Source organism: Macaca mulatta, chromosome 1 (assembly GCF_049350105.2).
Source record: "Macaca mulatta isolate MMU2019108-1 chromosome 1, T2T-MMU8v2.0, whole genome shotgun sequence".
Lineage (NCBI taxonomy): Eukaryota > Metazoa > Chordata > Mammalia > Primates > Cercopithecidae > Macaca > Macaca mulatta.
Window position 1 is genome coordinate 206976406 of NC_133406.1, and position 21033 is coordinate 206997438.

Genomic DNA, 21033 nt, shown 5'->3' on the forward strand with positions numbered 1-21033 from the left:
CCAGGTATGATGTAGGCACTCAATAAAAGTGTGCTATTATCATTCTACTCCATGTGAAACATTGTGTTAAATTTTAGAGCACTGGGATAAATAAGGCACGATCCCTTCCGTTCTCTACCAGTTGGGGGGACAGTTGCTATAATGTGTTGCGCATTGGGATAGCATTGTATGGACTTACATAAGCTATTATGGGAACACAAAAGGGAGTTGGAGCATCAAAGACAGCTTCCTAGAGGAAGGGATACCTGACGTAAGTCCTGTAGAACAGGTTGAAGTCTACCAGACCTGAAAGGTAGGAGAGATGATCCCAGCCATGAGAAGTATGTGCAAAGGCCCTGGGGAGAGGGAGAGAGTGTAGTGTTTCTGGGGAAAATGCAGTGTAGCAGGACCTTAGGGCAGGTGCATTAGGTGTCTATTGCTGTGTCACATATTACTCCAAAGCTTAGTGGCTTGAAACAACATTTATTAGCTCATATTTTCTGTGTGTTAGGAATGTAAGTGTAGCTTAATTGGGTTCTCTGGCTTAGGGTTTCTCATAAGGCTTCAATCAAGGTGTCCACTAGGGTGGCAGTCATCTCAAAGCTCAACTGGAGGGGAGGACATGCTTCCAAGTTTCTTCACATAATTGTTTGCTGGATTCCTCCATGCTATTGGCCAGAGACGGCCCTCAGTTCCTCTCCAAAGGGAAGCTTTCAACACAGCTGCTTCATCAGAGAGTAGAGCCAGAGAGAGAGGATAAGACAGAAGTGACAATCTTTTATAACCTGATATGAGAAGTGACATTCCATCACTTTTTCTGTATTCTATTCTTTAGAGGCAAATCACTAGGTCCAGCCCACACACAAAGGGAGGGGATTGCACCAAGGACATGAATACCAGAAGAGAAAGAACACTTAGAGTCATTTCTGAAGCTGCCTATCACAGTCTACCCTCTGGCTCTCCAATGATTTCTGTCCCTTCCACATGCAAAGTACATGTCCCTTCCACACATAAAACATAATCATTCCTTCTCAAGGTCTCTAAACATCTCCTCCCATGAGAGCACCAACTGAAAGTCCAGGATCTCATCATCTAAATCAGGTGCAGGTGTGGATGAGGCTCTTGGGTATAATTCCTTAAGTACAAGTTCTAGAATACTGTTATTACAGATTTGGTGATTTGAAAAGCTAACGAGATAAATTATCTGCCCCCTATATGCCCAACATACAATGGCAGATTAGGCATAGAGCAATGGCTATAAACACTGCTACTCAAAGGGAAGAAAATGTGAGGTACGAAGGCGTCACTGGTCCGTAACAATTTTGAAATCCAGCCAGGAAAAGACTGGAAGTTTCTTGGTTAGGTTTCAAAGCCTGGGGATAATTCTCCATGACTCTTAGCTCCACCTTCTAAGCTCTTAGTTCTTCCTTCTGAATAATCCTTCCTTTTTCATGAACGGAAACCTGTGTTTAAAGCTGACTTGTTTTCTCAGTCTGTTTCCTGCTGCGAATTTTAGGGGTCCAATGGTCTCATTTTATTTTGTTATGTCTCTGTTCGTTTCTGTCCCAGCTATGTTTCTTCTTACAGGTTTTCTCAAAAACTTTTTGGTTCTTCTATAAATTGCACTGAGATTCCCTCTATTACACAAAAGCCAAACCCACAAATTTCTTTGAGGACTAACCACTTTTCAACCTGAGCCTCTTGAAAAGATGGCCAAGGGACAGCCGTTTCGCTTCCTAGAGTCCCTATTATTTGATCTGGAGGATCTGTGAGGCCTACCCTAATCTCTTTAAAGGGCCTTTGTATGACTGAATAATACCATGATCTTTTGATCTTTCTGAGGTCTTAACCAAAGGCTCCACAGCCACACCTTTTCTTGACAGTGCTGCTCAAAAGCCATTTCTTAATTTTAGTACGTTTTGCTGACTTGGGATACTGAGAATTTTCAAAACTATCAGATCCTGGCTCACTTTAACTTTTTTTCCTCTCTCTTCTCACATAAGCAGTAAGAAGAAATTATTTTCAGCACTTTGCCTGGACATCTCCATAGCTAAATCACTAGGTTTATTAGGTACATATTTTGCTTTCCATGTAACTGCAGACAATAGTGGCACTAAGCTTTCTACCACTACCTAACAAGGATGTCTTTCCTTCATAATACAGTTTGCATGGGTCCCCCAAATGTCATGTGCTGGAAAATTAATCCCCAGTGTGGTAGTGTTGAAAGGTGGGGACTTAAAGAGGTGATTGGATCGTGAGACCCCTGTCTTCATGAATGGGTTAATCCATTCATGGATTTATGGGTTATCACAGGAGTGGAACTGGTGGCTTTATAAGAACAGGAAGAGGTCAGGCATGGTGGTTCGTGCCGTAATCCCAGCAATTTGGGAGGCCAAGGTGGGTGGATCACTGGAGGTTGGGAGTTCGAGCCCAGCCTGGCCAACATGGTGAAACCCCATCTCTATGAAAAATACAAAAATTAGCCAGGTGTGGTGGCACATGCCTGTAGTCTCAGCTACTTGTGAGGCTGAGCAGGAGAATCACTTGAACCCAGGACGTAAAGGCTGTAGTGAGCTGAGATCACGCTTCTATATTCTAGCCTGGGCAACAGAGTGAGACTCCATCTCAAAAACAAAAAAAAAGGAAGAAGAGAGACCTGAGCAGGCACATCAACATGCGCAGTCCTCTCTGTAGGCAGTCCTCACCAATAAGAAGGCTCTCACCAGATGCAGCCCTTTGACCTTGGACTCCTCAGCCTCTGTAACTGGTAACTGTCAGAAATAAATTTCTTTTCTTTACAAATTACCCAGCTTCAGATATTCTGTTACAGACAATAGAAAATGGACAAAGACATTCCAGTTTCCAATAATCTGTTCATCACTTCTTTTAAGCCTCCACCAGCTGTATCCTCAAAGTCCAGATTTCTATAGTGTCTTCAGTTGTCTTTGAGGCAATTGAAGATTTCTCTAACAAGCTCCTCATAATACTCCTCACCTCTGCCCACTGCCTGGTTCCAAAGCTATCTCACATTTTTAGGTATATGTCACGACACTATCCTTCTCTTGATGCCAAAATCTGTACTCATCATTTCAGTTTGTAACAAATTATCAGAAGCCTTAGTGCCATGAAACACCTATTAGTTTCTGTGGGTCAAGAATCAGGTATAGTTTAGCTGAGTCTGTGACAAGGCTACAGATAAGGTGTCCACTGGTGCTGCAGGCATCTCAAAATTCAGCAGAGGAGTGGTCCACTTCCAGGCTTACTCATGGTTATCGGCAGGGTTCAGTTCCTTGCAGGCTGTTTGACTGAGGGCCTGAGTTCCTTACTGGGTGTTGGCCAGAAGCCACCCTCCGTTCCTTGCCACATGAGCCTCTCCACAGGGCAGCTTTCAGCATGTCAGTTTGCTTCAAGTGAGACAGAAGAGCCAGAGACAACAGTCACAGCCTTTCACAGCCTAACATCAGAAGTGAAATCCTATCACTTTGGCCACCAGGTCTAGCCCACACTCAAAGGGAGGGGATTACACAGAGTATGAATTTCAGGAGTTGGGGATCACTGGGAGCCATTTCAGAAACTGCCTTCCACAGTGAGTATCAGGGACAGCACAACTAGCAAGGCCCCAGTGGCCTGATGATGCCATGTCAGACTCCCATAAGTGATGGACAACCACTGAAATATTTCACCGTTGTAGAGGAGAAATAGAAATGTCACCCAGCAGCCAGAGCAGAGAAAGCATTAGAAATGGAGCACTGGGTAGGGAGGGCTGTTGCAACGCAATTACTTTAAGGGATGGCCTCATAACGAAATGTTCATTGTGTCATTGGTGATCCAACCCAGAGACCAAGGCCAGCCTGAAGGGTCGTATCCCCTTTGGGCCTTTTGCCAAGCTGTTTCTCCTGCTTGAAACTATCTTTTTGTGTGTTGCTCTTGCCTTTTGAACCCATCCTTTAGAGACCGGGCAGGTACCCCCATTCCTAGGGCACTCCTTAGCATCAGACACCACTTATGATGATATCCCAGGCATTTCATTTAGTTCCTAGCACACCTGTGGGGCAGATACTGTTTGGTGGAAGTGTGACAGGTGGTCACATGATAGGACAAAGGGGCATCAATGCCTTTGTGACCTCATCCTGGTGACCTCACCCCATCCACAGACCTGATTTCCTATCTTAAAGGCCCAGGAACTGGACATTTTTTGCCCCCAAATAATTGATGTTTTAGTGGAGGCTGAAACCAAGATTCCTATGCTGCTATGTGGCCCAGATGCCAGTTGATTGTTTTGCAACTGATATCAACCTTCTCTGTTGGAATTTGAGGGAAACCCAATAAATAAATATACTTATTCCCCCTTCAAGTGCAGAATCAATTGACAGCTGCAAGAGAAAAACAGATGAGGATCAGCATGTCACCTTTATTACTGATGAACTGATTGGAGAGCTGTCTGAATATGCTCTGCAGCTAGGGAGATGGGGAGGGCTAACTGAGCATGGTCCGCTCCTCCTCCCAAACCCACCAGATGAGCCATGCCTCTTACGCAGACTGAATAAGGGGCTACAAGAAGGAGAATTTGTCTGTGGTCCTGGGTCCAGGAGCATCAGTATCACCTGGGAACTTTCAGAAATGCAAATTATAGATCCAACTACCAGAAATGCTAAATCAAACTCGGGGGTGAGGCCCGGCACTCTGTGTTTTAATAAGCCCTGCAGATGATTCTAACACAGGCTTAAAGCTGAGAACCACTGGCCTATTGGGAATTGTTCCCCACAAGGCCCAGGAAGAAGTATTACCCTGGAATATTTTGCCACTCATGCCCACCCATTTCCTCCACTTCCTAAGAAAACATATCCCAGAGAGAGGATTCACAGTTCCCACGTTTGGTTTTTAGCTTCCAGCTGCTCCAAGGAATACCAAGTGGAGGCTTCTCGTTATCTCCCTTCTTTCCTAAGGAAAAAAATGCCATGGATTTAGTGTCTTCTTTCTTGCAGTCCTTTAGAGGGGCAAGGGGTTAATCCCTTTGTTGGCACTTGGTAGTCTCTGAAGACTCTAGAATGATCAACAACACAAAGTCAAAGATGGAAGCATGTGGCTCTCCACTACTGAAATCTCTCTGTGGCTCTCAGTTACACTTAGATTTCCACAAAAACCCCTTGCCAAGGCCTTCACCCTTCCAACCATGTCTCGCCCATTTGTTCACACCTCCAGTCGCTCTGGCCTCCGTCTGTCCCTCTAATATGGCAAGCTCCCTTCTGCAAGGACCTTTGCACTTGCTTCCCTGTTGCTTGGAGGACTCTTCTCGCACACCTTGGCTTGTATGGCTCCTTCTTGCCCTGTAAATCCAAAACCAAATGCCAGCTCCACAGAAAACTTCTAGCCACCCATTTCAAGTGCCCTCTACCCTATACACCATCATTTATCTCATTACCCACATTTGTTTTCTAGTGAGTACTTGACACTATCAAAAACTGATCTGATATATTTATTTGTGTTGTTTGTTTGTTAAGATGAAGTCTCACTCTGTCGTCCAGGCCAGAGTGCAATCATACGATCTCGGCTCACTGCAACCTCTGCCCCCTGGGTTCAAGCAATTCTCCTGCCTCAGCCTCCTGAGTAGCTGAGATTACAGGCACATGCCACCATACCTGGCTAATTATTATATTTTTAGTAGACATGGGGTTTCACCATGTTGATCAGGCTGGTCTCGAACTCCTGACCTCATGATCCGCCCACCTCAGCCTCCCAAAGTGCTGGGATTATAGGTGTGAGCCACTGCGCCTGGCCTATTTGTTGTTTTTTTAATTCTCTGTCTCTCCTCACCAGAATGTGAGACATGAGGGACCTTGTTGTATTCCCAGCACCAGAATAGTTGCTGTTATATTGCAGGCATAAGATTTACATAAACATCTGTTGAATTAATGAGTAAGTAAATTAATGACTACATGAACACAGGAAAAGGGTTGAGGAGAGAAGGATCAGAGTTGAGTGATTCAGTCATCGAGATGGTGATGGGCCTGCGTTCCTCTTCTCAAGGACAGGAGCACCTGAGGCCAGTTGAGTGGGCCTGGAATGCTGGCACCACACCAGATTGTCTGCCTACTTTTTCTCTTACCCGTTATCTTAGGTCCAGGCTCCCCCAACTTCTCCTCCTCCTTCCCTCCCTCTCTTTCCACTGTCACTACATTACAGTCATTAGAAACCAGCAGATTCAGACCCTCCTGTTGTCTTTTTCATAAAGGACTGTTAATGGAGTTAGTTTTCAGCAGGGGAACTGCAAACTGTTGTCAACTCTGACTTGACCACCCACATTCACATAATTAATCACACAGGAAATCAGAAAGGGGTGGCATGAGGGCTGGAGCCTAGCTGTGTTGGGGCCCTCTTCCCAGAGAGGAGTGTGGTACATCACACAGCTGCTGCCCACCAAGAGCCCACATTTCAGGTTGGAAACAAGACAACCCAACTGGAACCACTACAGGGTAATACAAGTCAGGATCTAATTAGCACTGGAGGGTAGGAGGTGGCCCTCCACCTTCAAGATATTGGTAACAAAGGAAAGGAAATTAAATGGGAAAGGTAGAGGCTGGAGATAGAAACAAGATTAAAGACAATCTCTTCTAGAATTATAAGGAAGAGGGCATTTATTGAGTAATGTATTCTCTATTGCTGTGTAACAAATTACCACAGACTTAGTGGCTTAAAACAAAATACACTCATATGGTTTAAACATTTATAGTTTTAAACTTACATTTGTACAGTTTCTGTGGGGTCAGGAGTTCAGTAACAGCTTAGCTGGGTGCATTGCTTGAGACCTTGGTCAGCCAAGGCCAAGTTCTCATCTGGTGGCTTGACTGGGGAAGGATTCACCTCCCCACTTGTGTGGCTGCTGCAGTATTAAGTTCCTTGTGGTTGGTGGACTGAGAACTTCTGTTTCTCACTGGCTGATGGTCTGAGGCCACCCTCAGCTTCTAGACGTTTCCCACAGTTCCTTGTCATTCCTTGCTACATGGGCTTCTCAAACTTGACCACTTATTTCATCAAGCAGCAAGGAGAATCCCTAGAACAGTGGCTAGCAATATGTAATATTATCATTACATAATCACAGAAGTGACATTCCATCTCCTTTGCCACATTCTATTGGTTAGAAGAAAGTCACATGTCCAGCCCACACTTAATAGGAGGGGATTATACAAGGGTGTGAACACCAGGAAAGGGGGAAAGGATTATGGAACAACCACCCTAGAGTATATCAGCTACATTACCTATTAGGTTTAGGACTATGCCAAATACTTTTACATGTATTACCTCAGTTAATTGCTAAAACAGCATGTAAGGCAGGCATTATCCTCCTTGCACAGATAAGAACATGAGGCTCAGAGGAATGAGAACTTGCCCTAAGTCCTGCCCACATTAAGATGGGGACCACCATATCATAGCATCAGGTGAACTTGTATGAGTGTACAGGCTGGAGGGCCAGCACCCTTACAGTAAGGAGCAAGGGCCCCAGGGAGGCGAGGAGGAGGCAGCAAGAGCAGGAGGGGGTTAGCTCTCCATGAGGGGTGAGACCAAGAGGAAAGGATGAGTATGGATTACATTTCCAGAATGAAGGAAGCTGAGAGCACTTATATCTGAGGATCTCTATTTTCTCAATGAAGCAGAAAATGAGGGTGTCTCCTGAGAGGGTGGAGGTTGGGCTGGAAGGGAAGCAGAGCCAAGTTGGAATAGCAGCTGTGGGGAATGGGGAACGGGAATTTTGCCAGCATGCCTACAAAGTTGTCAAGTGGAATAAGGCTGCTTCCTTCATGAAGACTGCAGCATAGGCTTGGTGGGTGGTCCCCAGTCCCTCCCCTATTACTTTCCATATTCACTTTCATCATCTTGCTTTGCAGTGCTGCAATTTACGCCCAAGTCCATCTCTCTTGTCAGAAGGAAAGTTTTTATAGGGCGGGAACTTAACAGTAGTGCGTAATGTGCCTCTCCATACCCAGCACAGGGCTTGGCACATGAAAATCCTCCGCAAATGACCTGTTTGCTTCCAGACCCTGAATTTCTAAATCACTGTATTACCTTTCATCCCTTAAAGGCTCATGCAGTTCTAAAAGACTGGATCTAACCTGGATCACCACTCAGAACTAGGGTGCTTCTACCTCCGTGACTGCTGCTACTTTACACCTGGAGACTCCCACCCAGTGGTCCAAGTCACACCTTTTGTTTACTGCTGACACTTCTCTCCAAGCTAGCCTTCTCTCCCTTTCCCTCCCCTCCATTCCCCTCCTTTCTCTTCCCTCCCCCTCCTCTCCCTCTTCCTCTTCTTCCCCTCCTCTCCTTCTCTCTCCCCATCCTCTCCCTCCCCCTCCTCTCCCTCTTCCTCTCCTTCCCCTCCTCTCCTTCTCTCTCCCCCTCCTCTCCCTCCCCCTCCTCTCCCTTCTCTCCCCATCCTCTCCCTCCCCCTCCTCTCTCTTCTCTCCCCATCCTCTCCCTCCCCCTCTTCTCCCTTCTCTCCCTCCATCCCACTCCTTCCCCCTCCCTTCCATTCTCCTCCCTTCCCCTTCTTTCCCTTCCCCTCCTCTCCCTTCCCCTCCTCTCCCTTCCTCTCCTCAGGATCAGTTTCCCTGCCCCAATCTCTCTCTACCAAGCCACTCCCTCCTCCACAAAGCGTCAGTCACAGCTACTCTAATGCCACACATGAGACCAGGAACAGGAAATATGATTGAATGGCATTTTATTTTTTCAAACTGGATCCATCAGCTCTGCCTGACTCTTTTCCCTCTGCACCGCTTTCTAGCTGACATTCGGTACTTCTTTCTGGCATTACATTGTTTCCGTTGTTTACGGTAGAGTTCAAGTTCCTCGAAGTACTTAGCTCTCAGGAGAGCCGCTCTCTGCTCATAAGGGTGCTTCTCCAGGTCTGTCGTTGCTGACCACATCTTCCCTGTGGCCTTGGCCACCTGCACCACCGACCAGCTCGGGTTCTCCCTCTTCAGCTGAGCATAGTGGTCTTGGCAGAAGAGTAGGAAGGATGATGGAGGCCGTCTGGGTGCCTGGGGATCCCGCTTTCTCCGTTTCTTCCTCTTGCCAACGTAATTCATCATTTCTTCCTGGTATCGGGCTTTGTCGAGTTTGGCCAGGGCTTCATATTTGGCCTTTTCATGCTTTGAGATGGATCTCCATTTTTCCGAACACTTTCTAGAGAACTCTTTAAAGCCAACGTAGGTATTTGGCTGCTGCTCCTTGAATTTGTTTCTGTAATTCAGCAAAAAGTGGATGTAAGAAGAGACATTTGCCTTAGGCTTTAGCTGGATTTCTTTTCCCATGTTCATAAGTTCATCTTTTTTCTGGATTCAGTAACTTGAACAGGAGAGACTGTTGTCCCCACACTCCAGGAGCAATCTAGAAGGTGCTCTGCTTGCGGTGAATTTTTCTGTCTGCAAGAGCTGCAGTCAGGGCTCAGCCTTTTCAGTGGTGATGGCATTGTTGAGTCAGAGGAGGGAAACTGTGACATCATCCACAAGCCAGCCAATCCCAGCCAACACCTGTGGGCATTTGTGTACGGGTGTTCTTATTGGTTGGTTACTTGAGGGTCAATGGTTGCCTCTCATGAAAGATGATGGTTCATTCATAGAAGGCTATGAGGCAGCTATGTCCCCCAGAAATAATTTTCCTTGGCTTTCTGGAGGCAGTGGGTTTTGCTGCACTTTGGGGGCTTAAAAATCCCTAGGCTGTAGTGACAGGCCATGGGGTCTGCTTTCTTCACTATACGATTGTCAGGATGCCACATCATCCCTTCCAAAGACAGGCTGAGAATAATGAACATAGGGAGGTGGATAGCTCCAGGGCTGTCATGATAAAATGTGAAGTCTTTCTGTTTGCCTTGAACAGTGGCAGCTCATGCCATACAAAGGGTTTAGTAGTAACTCTAAAAGTAATCAGGTATGACAGCTGTGACTTGGTTCCTGTCAGGACAAAGTTGTCTAATTTAAAACCTGAGTGCTTGAGCTGTGAGTTTGAACTCTTCGTTTCTCTGAAGAAATGTGAGGGGAAAGAGGGAGGAGAACCTTGAGATTTTATTAATTAACACTTGAGTCCATGAAAATGAGATGGAATTTGTAGCACATCCAGAAGCCTCCCCACTCTCGTGTGAGGGGTCCCCATTTCTTAGGTTTAGAACACAAAGCTGTAACAGCTACGCTCAAACTGGCTGGCTTCTGGCTTTTGGTCAAAGTAGTTGCGGATATTCCACTAGTCTTTTAATTGGAGGGAAGAGAAAAGATGAAAAAGTGTCATTTTTTGGGCCTTTGGACACTGCTAGGTACTTGCCTGTGTGGCATTGGGTTTAATATAACTTAATGGTTGATGATAGCCCCAAATTTATAGGACTAGAAAACCGGGTTTCATTAACATAAAAAGTAACATGTTCAAGGTTGAACAGCCACTCATGGGTGGGAGTGTGGATTTTGACTGCTGATTGCTTGACCTAAGCCTGTACTTCATCCTGCCTGCACAGAGCTGCTGCCGGGGCACTGAGGGTCCAGATGTGTGGTCTCAGCAGCTGAGCCGGACAAGGAAACTTGCCTAAGACAACCATATTTTGAATTTTTCCAGGTTCATTCCCAGGGTTCCAAGACTTCAACGTTCATCTTTGTAAAAGAAAGATGGAAACTAATAAGAGTCTCCAATCCTGAATTCTGCCCCAGCTCTGCTGCAAGGTGGTGGCCCAAGCCAGCCCCTTCCCCTGTGTGAGCTTATGATCTTTCTTAAATTGAGCATTCTGGACTGGTCAGAAAAGCCCCTCCAGGGGACAAGCTGTAGTTGTGTGGCAGGATTTGGGGGCCTATAAGATATCAAGTGCCAGTCAAGGAAGTCTGGGCTAGCAGGGGGTCTGGCAAAGGAACAGATTACTCTGGGGACACTTCTCAGCGTAGGTAGCCTTTTTTCCCCTGGCTCTTTCTCCCAAGGGGCTGGAGGTCGACTCACACATTTGCTGGACATGAGCAGGACTGCATAGAAGAATGGGACACAACTCCTTTCTGAGATCAAAAGATGGGACATGAGGAAGAACTTTAATGAAAATCCACATATTAATCAGACTCTGCTCAGGCTCAGACACACACACACACACACACACACACACACACACACACACACACAGTAGCTTATCTGTGTCTCTGTTCATAACCTTCCATCCCTCTCATGATGATAAGATCCAGGAAGATTAACCCACAATAGCTATCGGGAAGCTAACAGATTTAAGAAGAAAAGGCAGTAAAAGGGAAAAGCTATGTCAATCTCCCCTAAAGTCCTTGTTTAGGGGAGCTTAGGAAAGGTAAATAAATCTGGCTTCCTAAATCAATGCTATGTGCTGGGTATCTAAGATTTGCCATTCCAGATCCCCTTTCCAGCCTTCTCCAACCTTCTCTTTTCAGCCTTCTCTGGCCTGGGAAGCTGTTCTGTATGAGCCACATCAATGGATCCCATACTCTCTGGTTTCCATCTCACTTTGGTCAATGGGGTCCCCCCATAGGAGATCAGAGATGGAGGAAAATTAGGTCAAGGTATTTATTCTCCTGGATCCCCACCCCAGGGTCAGCTGTAGCTGGTTCTGTGTCCCTGGACTAAAGGTCACTGGTCCTCATAAGATGTTCTCTCTAAGTGACTCTCTCCTTCCAGTATAGGCCTTGCCCCCTCTCGTTATCTCCTTATGCCTAGGGTGGTAAAATCTTGACTTTTATGAGCCTCTGAGGTCTCTGCTACTTTCCCACGCTCTGCCCTCACCAATTATTTTAATTTTGAGTGGCCATCTGTTTCCTGCTGGGACCCTAACCAAAGTACCATGTTTTTAGCCTTTCACCATGTAGGCATCAGTTTAATAGAGAAGAGTAATGAGCTTCTGGAGATCCAAGGGCCCGGCAGTCACATAGCCTGGAGTGGTCTGCAGAGCAAGCATGCCTACAAGGACAGTGGCATGACCAGACCACATGCCCAGGAAGAGGTGTCCAATATTCCCTAGATTATGAGATGACCTCCAGGCAGGAGCATTGGTCTAGAGGGCCAGATAGTAAATATGATAGGCTTGGTGAACCACAGGGTTTCTGTTGCAAGTACCCAGCTCTGCCACTATACCCCGAAAGTAACCATAGAAAATACCTAAACCAATGAGTGTGGCTGTGTTCCAATAAAACCTTATTTTAAAAAAATAGGCTACAAGCTGGGGGTCATAAATCTGCCAACTCGTCGTCCACAGATGTGAGTTCAGTGTTTTCAGACATCTTGATTGCAGTCTGCAATAAGAAATACATTTTACATCATGACTCATTTACATACATACATACTTAATATTTATATAATACTTAATATGAGCCAGCCTCTCTTCTAAGCACTTTATGTGTATCATTCCATTCAATCCTCATAACAAGCCTATGGGAGGGCTATTTTTATCTCCATACAAGGATAAAGGTAGCAAAGCACAGAGAAGATATAGAGATAAAAATGTTCTACTTGTATGACGTACTCTTATTTTCTACTCTGTTCTAGTCACTTCTACTTTATGTTGTTATTTAAAATGCCACCCACAGACTGACCTCATGACCCACTGATGGGTCACACTCCAAGGATGGATTTGAAAAACACCATCCAGACAAGCTGAGAGGGAGCTTCCACCTTGGAGACTGTGAGATCCTCTTTACTTGGTGACAATAACATGAAGTGGAAAGAACGTGGCCTTTGAAGCCAGACAGATATAAGTTCAAATTCTAGCTTTACCATTTATAGCTGAGTAACTTTGGGCGAGTCTAGCTCATTACAACCATATCTCTAAGAAGTAGTGAGGTGATAATAAAGCCATGAGGATGAAACAAATTGAAATGATAGGAATAAAAACAGCTGGCACTCCCCATCTCCTACAGTGTGGGCTAGACTTAGCCACCCACTCCTATTGAATAGAACATGGAAAAGGACAAACAGTAACTTAACAGTGGGGAAATCTGGCAGACACCACTTTAACCAAGTGATCAAAGTAAGCATCATCAGTAACGGGTCATGCTGAGATCACAGAACCCCCTTCTGTGATGCCATAATAAGAGCGTCTCACCCCCATGATATTCTTCCCAAAAATCCATAGCCAAGGTCTATGAAAAACCATTAGACAAACTGAAATAAAGAACATTCTACCAAACACCTGATCAGTACCCTTCAATAATGTCAAGATCTTAAAAAAACCAAGGCAAGACTAAGAAACTAATGCAGATTGGAAGAAACCAAGAAGACAGGACAAATGCAATAAGAGATGCTAGACTGAACCCTGGGACAGAAAAAAAAGTGGGGCACTGGTGGAAATCTGGGAAGATCTGAATAAAATGTTTCATTTAGTTAATAGTACTGTACCATTGCTGATTTCTTAGTTTTTACGCATGTCCCAGGGTTATGTGAGATGCCAACATTAGGGAATCTGGGTGAAGGATATACAGGAATTTCTGTACGATCTTTGCACTCGTTTCTTATTTCAAAATAACATTTTTTGAAAAAAAAAAAATCTTCCCTGTTGATAGCAATGTGCACCCAGGGTAAAGACACCCTGCTCTTGATCCATCACCTCCAGGAATCACAGGGCCAGATTTTACCCTCAATTACAGCAGCATATGGTCTTAGCATATCTCTGTCAAAGTATCTCTCAAATTTTGGAGCATGATGGAATCACGTAAGCTTTTCAAAGCCCTCCGTACTCAGGCCACAGCAACAATAGCAAAAATACCTGGCATAGGCATGTGTTTGTCAAATGCTTTGAAACTTCCTTCATCCCCCTCCTGCCCCTTCCTCTGTGGAGTGGGACTCACTGGTTGCATTGACCCTCTGAGCAAGGCATCTGCAAGTGGCAGAAGAATGCCTCTCCAAAGATGCTGGCGTCCTAAGCCCTGAAACCTGTGAATTTGTTCCTTACTTGGCAAAAGGGACTTTGTAGCTAAGATTACTCTAAGGATTTAGAGATAGGGAGATGATCCTGGATTATCCAGGTGGGCCTGATAGAATCACATGGCCTTTGTAAGAGGAAGGCAGGAGAGTCACAGTCAGAGGAGATGTGATGAGAGAAGCAGAGGATCAGACGTGGAGAGAGATTTGAATATGCTACACTGCTAGTATTGAAAACAAGGGAAAGAGGCCACAAGCCAAGAAATGCAGGTGGCTACTAGCAGCTAGAAAAGGCAAGCAAAAGGATTCTCCCCTGGTGCCACCAGAGGGGCTCAGCCCTCCCCACACCTTGATCTTGGCCTGCTGAAACCCATTTTGGACTTCTGACCTCCAGAATTATAACACAATACATTTGTGTTCTTTAAGCCCCTAAATGTGCCATTATTTGTTAAGGCAGCAATAGGAAACTAGCACAGTATCTTTCTCCTCCAGCTTCTTGTCTGTAACTTCTCCTCTGCCAATCTTAACCCCTGCTTGTGTTAATGCAGAAGACACATTTTAAGGTGAAAGTTTTACATCACCGCATATTCGATTTGCTGAGGGAGGAGAACATGATATATTCAATCCTGCACACTCTTCACTCACTTGCTGATTCATTAAGTCACTAATTCACTCATTCACTTACCAATTAATTCACTCTTATGTTCTTTCAGTTCATTCACTCACTCATGTACTCACACACCTGTCTCAATAAATAGCTGTTGAGCTGCTGGAGCAGTGTGGCTGCTGCTTTGATGGTCAGTGATGAACAGTGTTTGAGGGATGGTTGTGTCTCAGGAAGGAGGGTGGTAGTCCAGGGAATCATCTGAATTCACCTGGATCGCTACATAATAAGAAGATAGGGAGGCCAGGCCATAAGCAGTCAGTCCAAGACTCTTTGGCACTGACCTCTTGCCAGGAGCTGTTAATCAGATGTGAGCACAATATTTTAATAAATATGATGATCATACTTTGGGTACATCATCTCTGGAAGCCTGGAAGCATGAAAAGAGAGATTAATTTATCCAAGGCCACAGAGCAATAAGTGGCAGAGCCAGGCTTCGAACTCAAGCTTGTTTGACCCTTTGACTCATATGTTTAGCCTCTATGGGTAGTCTAGGATCTCCCTTGGTTGGGGCTAGGGTAAGGAAGCAACCGGGAAGGAATAAGGCCAAGAATTTCATGAGGAGGGAAGAAGAAAAGAGAAAAAGTTGTCTAAATCTCAACGTTTAAAAAGATTCAGGTGAGTCTTTTCTAATCTGGGTTGATCCTCATTCCGGATGGATCTAGTCAACTTATCTCTAGGTCACAGGATATTCCAAGTCCAGGAGGTCAACTGACCTGGATGACCTATAGAACCAGCATCTGAAGATAAGCATGGAGCCTGCATCTCCTCCCAAGGGCAGAGGCTTGCCAAAGCCAGGTGAGGTGTCAGCACCCAGACCAATGGACTAGTGGACAGGTGGGCAGGCAGTGGTCAGATGATTAGACACAGAATGGGATCAGCATGGTGGGGGGATGCCTGGCTACCTATGAAAGGATACGGGACAGACCTAGAACAAGATCAGCTCTGGGTGGATACCTCACACAGTGATCTATGGACACTCCTCACAGGTCTTTAAAAACTTACTCCTTTATACCACAGAATAGGAGAGTGACCCTGATCATTCAGTCCACCTACTTCTCCTTCATCCACAGTAGACATCTTTTGTTTTGTCTGCCTAGTGCTCCTCCCTTCTTTTGAGCACATTCCTTCTTTTGGAGAATTGTCCCCAAACTAGTCATGGGGTTCTAGTGGGGGCCACCTCCTTGGCCCCAGGAATGGGCACATTCCCCAGCTAAACTAATCAGAGGCCTCTGATGGGCTTTTTCTAATTAGAATCATGGGGAGAGATCATCATCTTCTCTCTAGTGGTGAAGGTGAGAGAGTGAATCACAGAGCTACTAAGGGTGGTCATGGTCCCAGCCTCAAGCAGCCACCATTTGCAATAGAAAGAATGATGCCAGCGGGCAGACCACAACGTAGATGGGGCACAGAGAGAGAGGCTTTGTAGCATCAGAGTTCCTGGTTCTGGCCATCCCTGAGGCCAGCTACAACTCTACTCTTCCTATGGTTTAGCTACAATCCATAGCAGCCAATCATTTCTTCTGTAGGTGGATGTGATCTGGATTTCTCCTATCTGAAAGCCAAAGTATAAGGCATTAATCCAGATGGATGGCAGCAAGCAATACAAGAAGAGAGGAATTCTCCTCTCCCCCATTTTTGATGCTTTTTGGGCACATGCTATGTGCCAGGCACCTTTTATGTGCATCACCTCACTTAAACCTTTTAACAGCTCAATGAAGTGGGTGCTGTTATTATCCTTACTATATAGATGGGGAAACGAGGCCCAAAGCAGGTCAGTTACTTGCCCAAAGTGAGACAGTATGTTTAGAGCTGATGATACTTGAATCCAGGCAGTCTCCTTCTAGGGCCCATGTGCGAAGTCTCCACCCCAAATTGCTTTCTATTCAGTAAATCTTATTCCCTTTGCCTACGAGTCTACCTTGCTGTACAGAGATATGGCAGGGCCAAGAATTATAGATGTCGTGTCTTGAGGCCTTAGAGGGAACTTTGTGAGCATCACTCACAATCGCACTATGAGATATAAACTGGGGAAAGAGGGGCTCAGAGAAGTGAAGCCACCTCTCCAAGGTCACATGGCCAGCAGATGATGAAGGCAGGATTAGAACTCAGCTCCATGGGACTCTAGGACCACTTGCTCGCTAGCCTTGGTGTGTGTGAGATGTTTAACCCACCCATTCTCCAGCTGTTGGGCAGCTCACTCATTCTTCTGGGCATCAGAGCTGCTGATCTCTGGCAGGGCCCACTAGCTGCCTCCTGACAGGGGAAGGAACATCCATGATGCTCAAACTCAGAGTGGCAGTTGAGTGGCAGGTACACACTGATGTGGGCAGCTCCTCAAGAAGCCGTTTACAGCAGTCCCTCTGGGTGAGAAATAGTACTAATTACAAGCAGTGGAGGCTTCTGCAAGGCAAGCGGTACCACCCTCTATGGCAGGAAGCAGGTTCCTTCTCCAAGTCATGTCTGCCAGTGACAGGTGGAAAGCGGGCAAGGCTGTGGAGGCCAGGCTGGGGTTCCCCAGAAAAAGAGGGAAGGTGATGGCCAGGTGTACTGGCTGGTCTGGGTACAACAGAGTGCCCTGTCCTTCTACCCCTGCACTGCTCTATCACCAGAGTAGATGCAGGTGCCTCATTTCCCTGGAGAAAACTAAGCCAGGTTGCTCTGAGGTCTGCTCTGAAGGGAAGGGTTCAAGGCCCTGGTAAGATCCCACCCCCTCTTCTCAAACCCCAGCAAGGCAGGGGGAAAATAGCTCACGTTTGTGAGGCACCTACTGTATGCTAGGCACAGACTTGGTCACATTACACACATGAACACTGCTGCTCAGAGGAATCCCATTGCACAGATGAGGAAACTGAGGCTCAGAGAAGTTATGTCACATGCCTATGTTCACACTAGGCAACAGTGGAACCCAGATTCAAATATAGCACTGTCTGGTTTCAAAGGCCTGGCCCTTAACCCTTAACCTTTTTAAACCTATTACCTCTGTGGGGAACAAGACAGGTGATGAGCCAGATAGGTGTCATCTTCACTTAGACAGATACTCGAGCCAGGAAGAAGAGGGTTGAGTAGAGTTGAGTGTGAATGTGCTATAGTCACCACACTCTTGAGGGCTGCACCCTGTTTCTGGGCCAAGCCTGACGGGGATAGGCTTTAACATCCTAGAGCATGGAGGCTGCCAGTCCTCGGCGCTGCCATCCCGGATCTCAGATCTAATGTGTAATAGAGACTTGGGCTGGGGACAGGGGACAGCCAGCTAAAGGCTCAGCAGCTGGTCGGAGTGGAGACTGTTCTTAGATTCTGTCCAGTCAGACTGGCTCAGGACCTGGAGGATAAATGTACAAGGTTCAGAACATCATATAAGAGTAATAAGGGCAAGTTGGGGAGGCAGCAACAGACATGGAAGAAATGATGCTAGGACACCATTTCCCAAATCTCCCCTGGGAAAGCCACGCCTGTGGAATCTTTTCCTCATTGAAGTGAGTACGCAGCCCTTCTCTCCATCCAAACTTCAAATGGGGGCCATAGGGACCTACCTTCCTGATAGAAGTTCCATCAGCTGATTCGCCTAGCTTGGGACACATGACCACCAGGATCCAATCACCTGTAGCCTATGAGTCATATGATGTACATGGCTGCCCCTTTCAGGAGCTGTGGGTTGAGGGAAGGAGACTGGTCTTCAAAGGCTTCTAGTCCTCATAAGAAAGTAGAACTGCCTGATTTAGACCTGAAGACAGTACAGGATAGAGTGGGCAACTCAGAAAAGCTGCTGGGGATCAAGCCTCCTCACCCAGAGCTTGGCATTGGCACCAATTCTGATCTTCAGACCCAACCCTGTTCTGTCACTTTGGCACGATGGGAAGATCCTCTCTATGGAGGCAGGAAACACCTTACCCATCAGCTCTGCCGGCTGAGCAGCTGAACTAGCAATGGAAGGAAACTGACACACCAAGCCACCCCCTAGACCTTCACAATATGCCACCACCCAATGCACAAGGCCCAGCACGTTGGTGAGGAAGCCGTCATCCCGACAACAAACACAGCCAGGCTCCCTGTCCCTCAGCACTCCCAGCCCCAGATATATGTCCTCCAGAGAGCTGTGCATCTGGAGAAAAAACATTTACCTGATGTGGTTTGTGTGGGTTCCCTAGAGCTAACAATTAGCTGAGCAGGAAAGAGCTCTGATAATTTGTTGAGTTTATTGAGTTGCTTCTAGGGAAAGGGGAACATTTGCCCACATTGATTAGCAGACCCCACTGTTGCTGCTTTGGGGATAGGTCAGCATGACAAGAATCCCCAGGAAGGTACCAGCAGCTGCTAAGTGAAGCAGGTAGTGGGGCACAGCCAGGGCTGAGGAACTAGGAGTGGGGAAGCATGTCTTGACAGGAGTGGGCAGTGCCATGGGAAACCCGGGAAACCCAGGTGAAGCCCACATGGCACTGGAGGCCCTCCCTCCTATTCCCTGACTCACCTGCTCACTGCCTCTTTCTCTGCTTTTCCCCACATGTAACCTCTGCTTTCACCAGCAGGATCTCATTCATTCATTCATTTGGCCAATCATCCCTTCTTCCACTGAGTGATATTTACTGAGCCCTTTCTTTGTGTCAGGCACTCTCCAAGGTACCAAGGAAAGGACTGTGAACAAGAAAGGAACAGCTCCTGTCTTCGGGGAGCTCATAGTTCAGCAATGCATGGTGAGACAAGCACTGTGGTAGAGAAAGTGCCAGGTGCCCAGAAGGAACAAAGGAGAAGTAAACCAGACTCAGCAACAATGACAGGTTTCCTGAGCCAGGGGCTGATACGCCTGCAGGATGAGTAGGAAGTAACTAGGAAAAGAGTGGGGATGGATCAAGATTGGGAGAGAGAATTTGGCAAGAAGGTAAATTCTTAATTGTTGGGAACATTCAAAATAGATCAAAACTGACCATTTTTCAAGAATGCTGTGGTTGAGATTCCTATATCGCTGGGCATTAGACCTAGAAGACCTCTGAAGTCCTTCTCAAATCTCAGATTTTAAGATTAGCTGGTTCCCACTCTCCTGATAGCAGAGGGGATGTAATTTGATATCCCACCACTGAAAGCAAGCCACTGCTGTTTGTTCATTTATTCATTCATTCACAAAGCATGTCTAATAAAAGTGTTCTTAACCCACTCCCCTCCCTCAAAGAAGCCACTTGGACTACCCAGCACTCCCATGGCCTCAGTAGATCTTCCTGACGGGTGCCCATGGCACCCCCAGCACCTGCTGCCTACAGGCCATCTCCCACCCCCACCCTCAATGCCTGTGCACTTCTGCTCCCATCAGCTGAGTCTTGCACTTTCTGAGATTCAGTTGGGTTTGTTGCCAAGTCTCTCAGTGCCAGTCATACTTGTTATTGTAATTATGTGATTTAAATTAAACATCACATAAACTGATGAAATATGAGTGTGAAAGGAAATACAGTTGCATCTATGGAAACTAAACTGAATGCTTTGGAATGATTCCACAAAGGGGAGAGTCTCTTAAAAGAATTGCTTACTAGATATTAGGTGTGAGTGAATGAGACAACTGTACCCCACTGGGTACATTACATGAGGGGAGGGGGTTGGGACAAAGCATCCTTTGCACCTTGATGAGAATGGGTGTCAATGCCTGGCACATAGAAGTTGCTCAAGAAATATTTGTTGACTGGACGATCTGTAGCAACATTGGAAATGGTGAATGATGCATTATGGTTGTAGTTTATATAAGATAAACAATGTGGAGAACAAACTCATGATCAAAGGAAGGGCCTTAGTCCTACATTAAACTCATTGGCAAATAAATGTATGTTTAAGTGTTGTACATTATAATTAAATGTTGAAGCTACATCTGTGTCCTTTTTTTATGATTTCCTACTTAGAAATGAAATTTTTATTTACCAACCAACTACATCATCTGTGAGGCTTCTATGGTAGGAATTAGCAAACTTTTTTTTTCTGTAAGAAGCCAGAAAATAAATATTTTGGGCTTTGCAAGCCGTCGTCTTGCACAGCTCCTTAACCCTGTCGTTGCAATATGGAAGCAGCCACAGACAATATGTAAAAGAACGAATGGGCATGGTTGTGATCTGGTAAAACTATATTTACAAATACAGGCAGCAAGCTATAGTTTGCCAGCCCCTGTTCTATGAAATTTATTTGTTCTGTGTGCCAGGCACTGTGCTGTGCACTGGAGATACTGAGACAAAAAGAAGATTTTATTCCAGCTCCCATGGAGTTTGCCTGCTAGTTGGAGAGATGGTCAACTCAAAAGATGAGTACAATTTGGTATGCCCAGGACCATGGCAGGGTCATGTCTATTGGGGGCAGCAAGAGGGAGAGATGGAGGAAAGGAAATATTTAGTTAGGTTTATAGGATCAGTGATATTTTCCCAAGTAGCCAGGTGGGGCAACAGGAAAAGGGCATTCCAAATAGAGGGAATAGCACGTGCAAAGGCATGAAGACATGAAAGTATTAGTCACATTCCAGGTGTACA

General features: G+C 45.9%; 2 protein-coding genes across 2 annotated transcripts in view; one reads left to right on the forward strand and one right to left on the reverse strand.

Moving 5' to 3' along the window:
- Positions 1 to 21033, forward strand: part of CSMD2 (CUB and Sushi multiple domains 2) — a 649885-nt gene that overhangs the window by 300095 nt on the left and 328757 nt on the right. The window lies entirely within an intron of this gene.
- HMGB4 (high mobility group box 4) lies at positions 8679 to 9400 on the reverse strand. The gene has a single exon (XM_015134782.2). It carries the CDS (start codon positions 9291 to 9293, stop codon positions 8718 to 8720), a length of 576 nt encoding a protein of 191 aa, XP_014990268.1. The 5' UTR covers positions 9294 to 9400; the 3' UTR covers positions 8679 to 8717.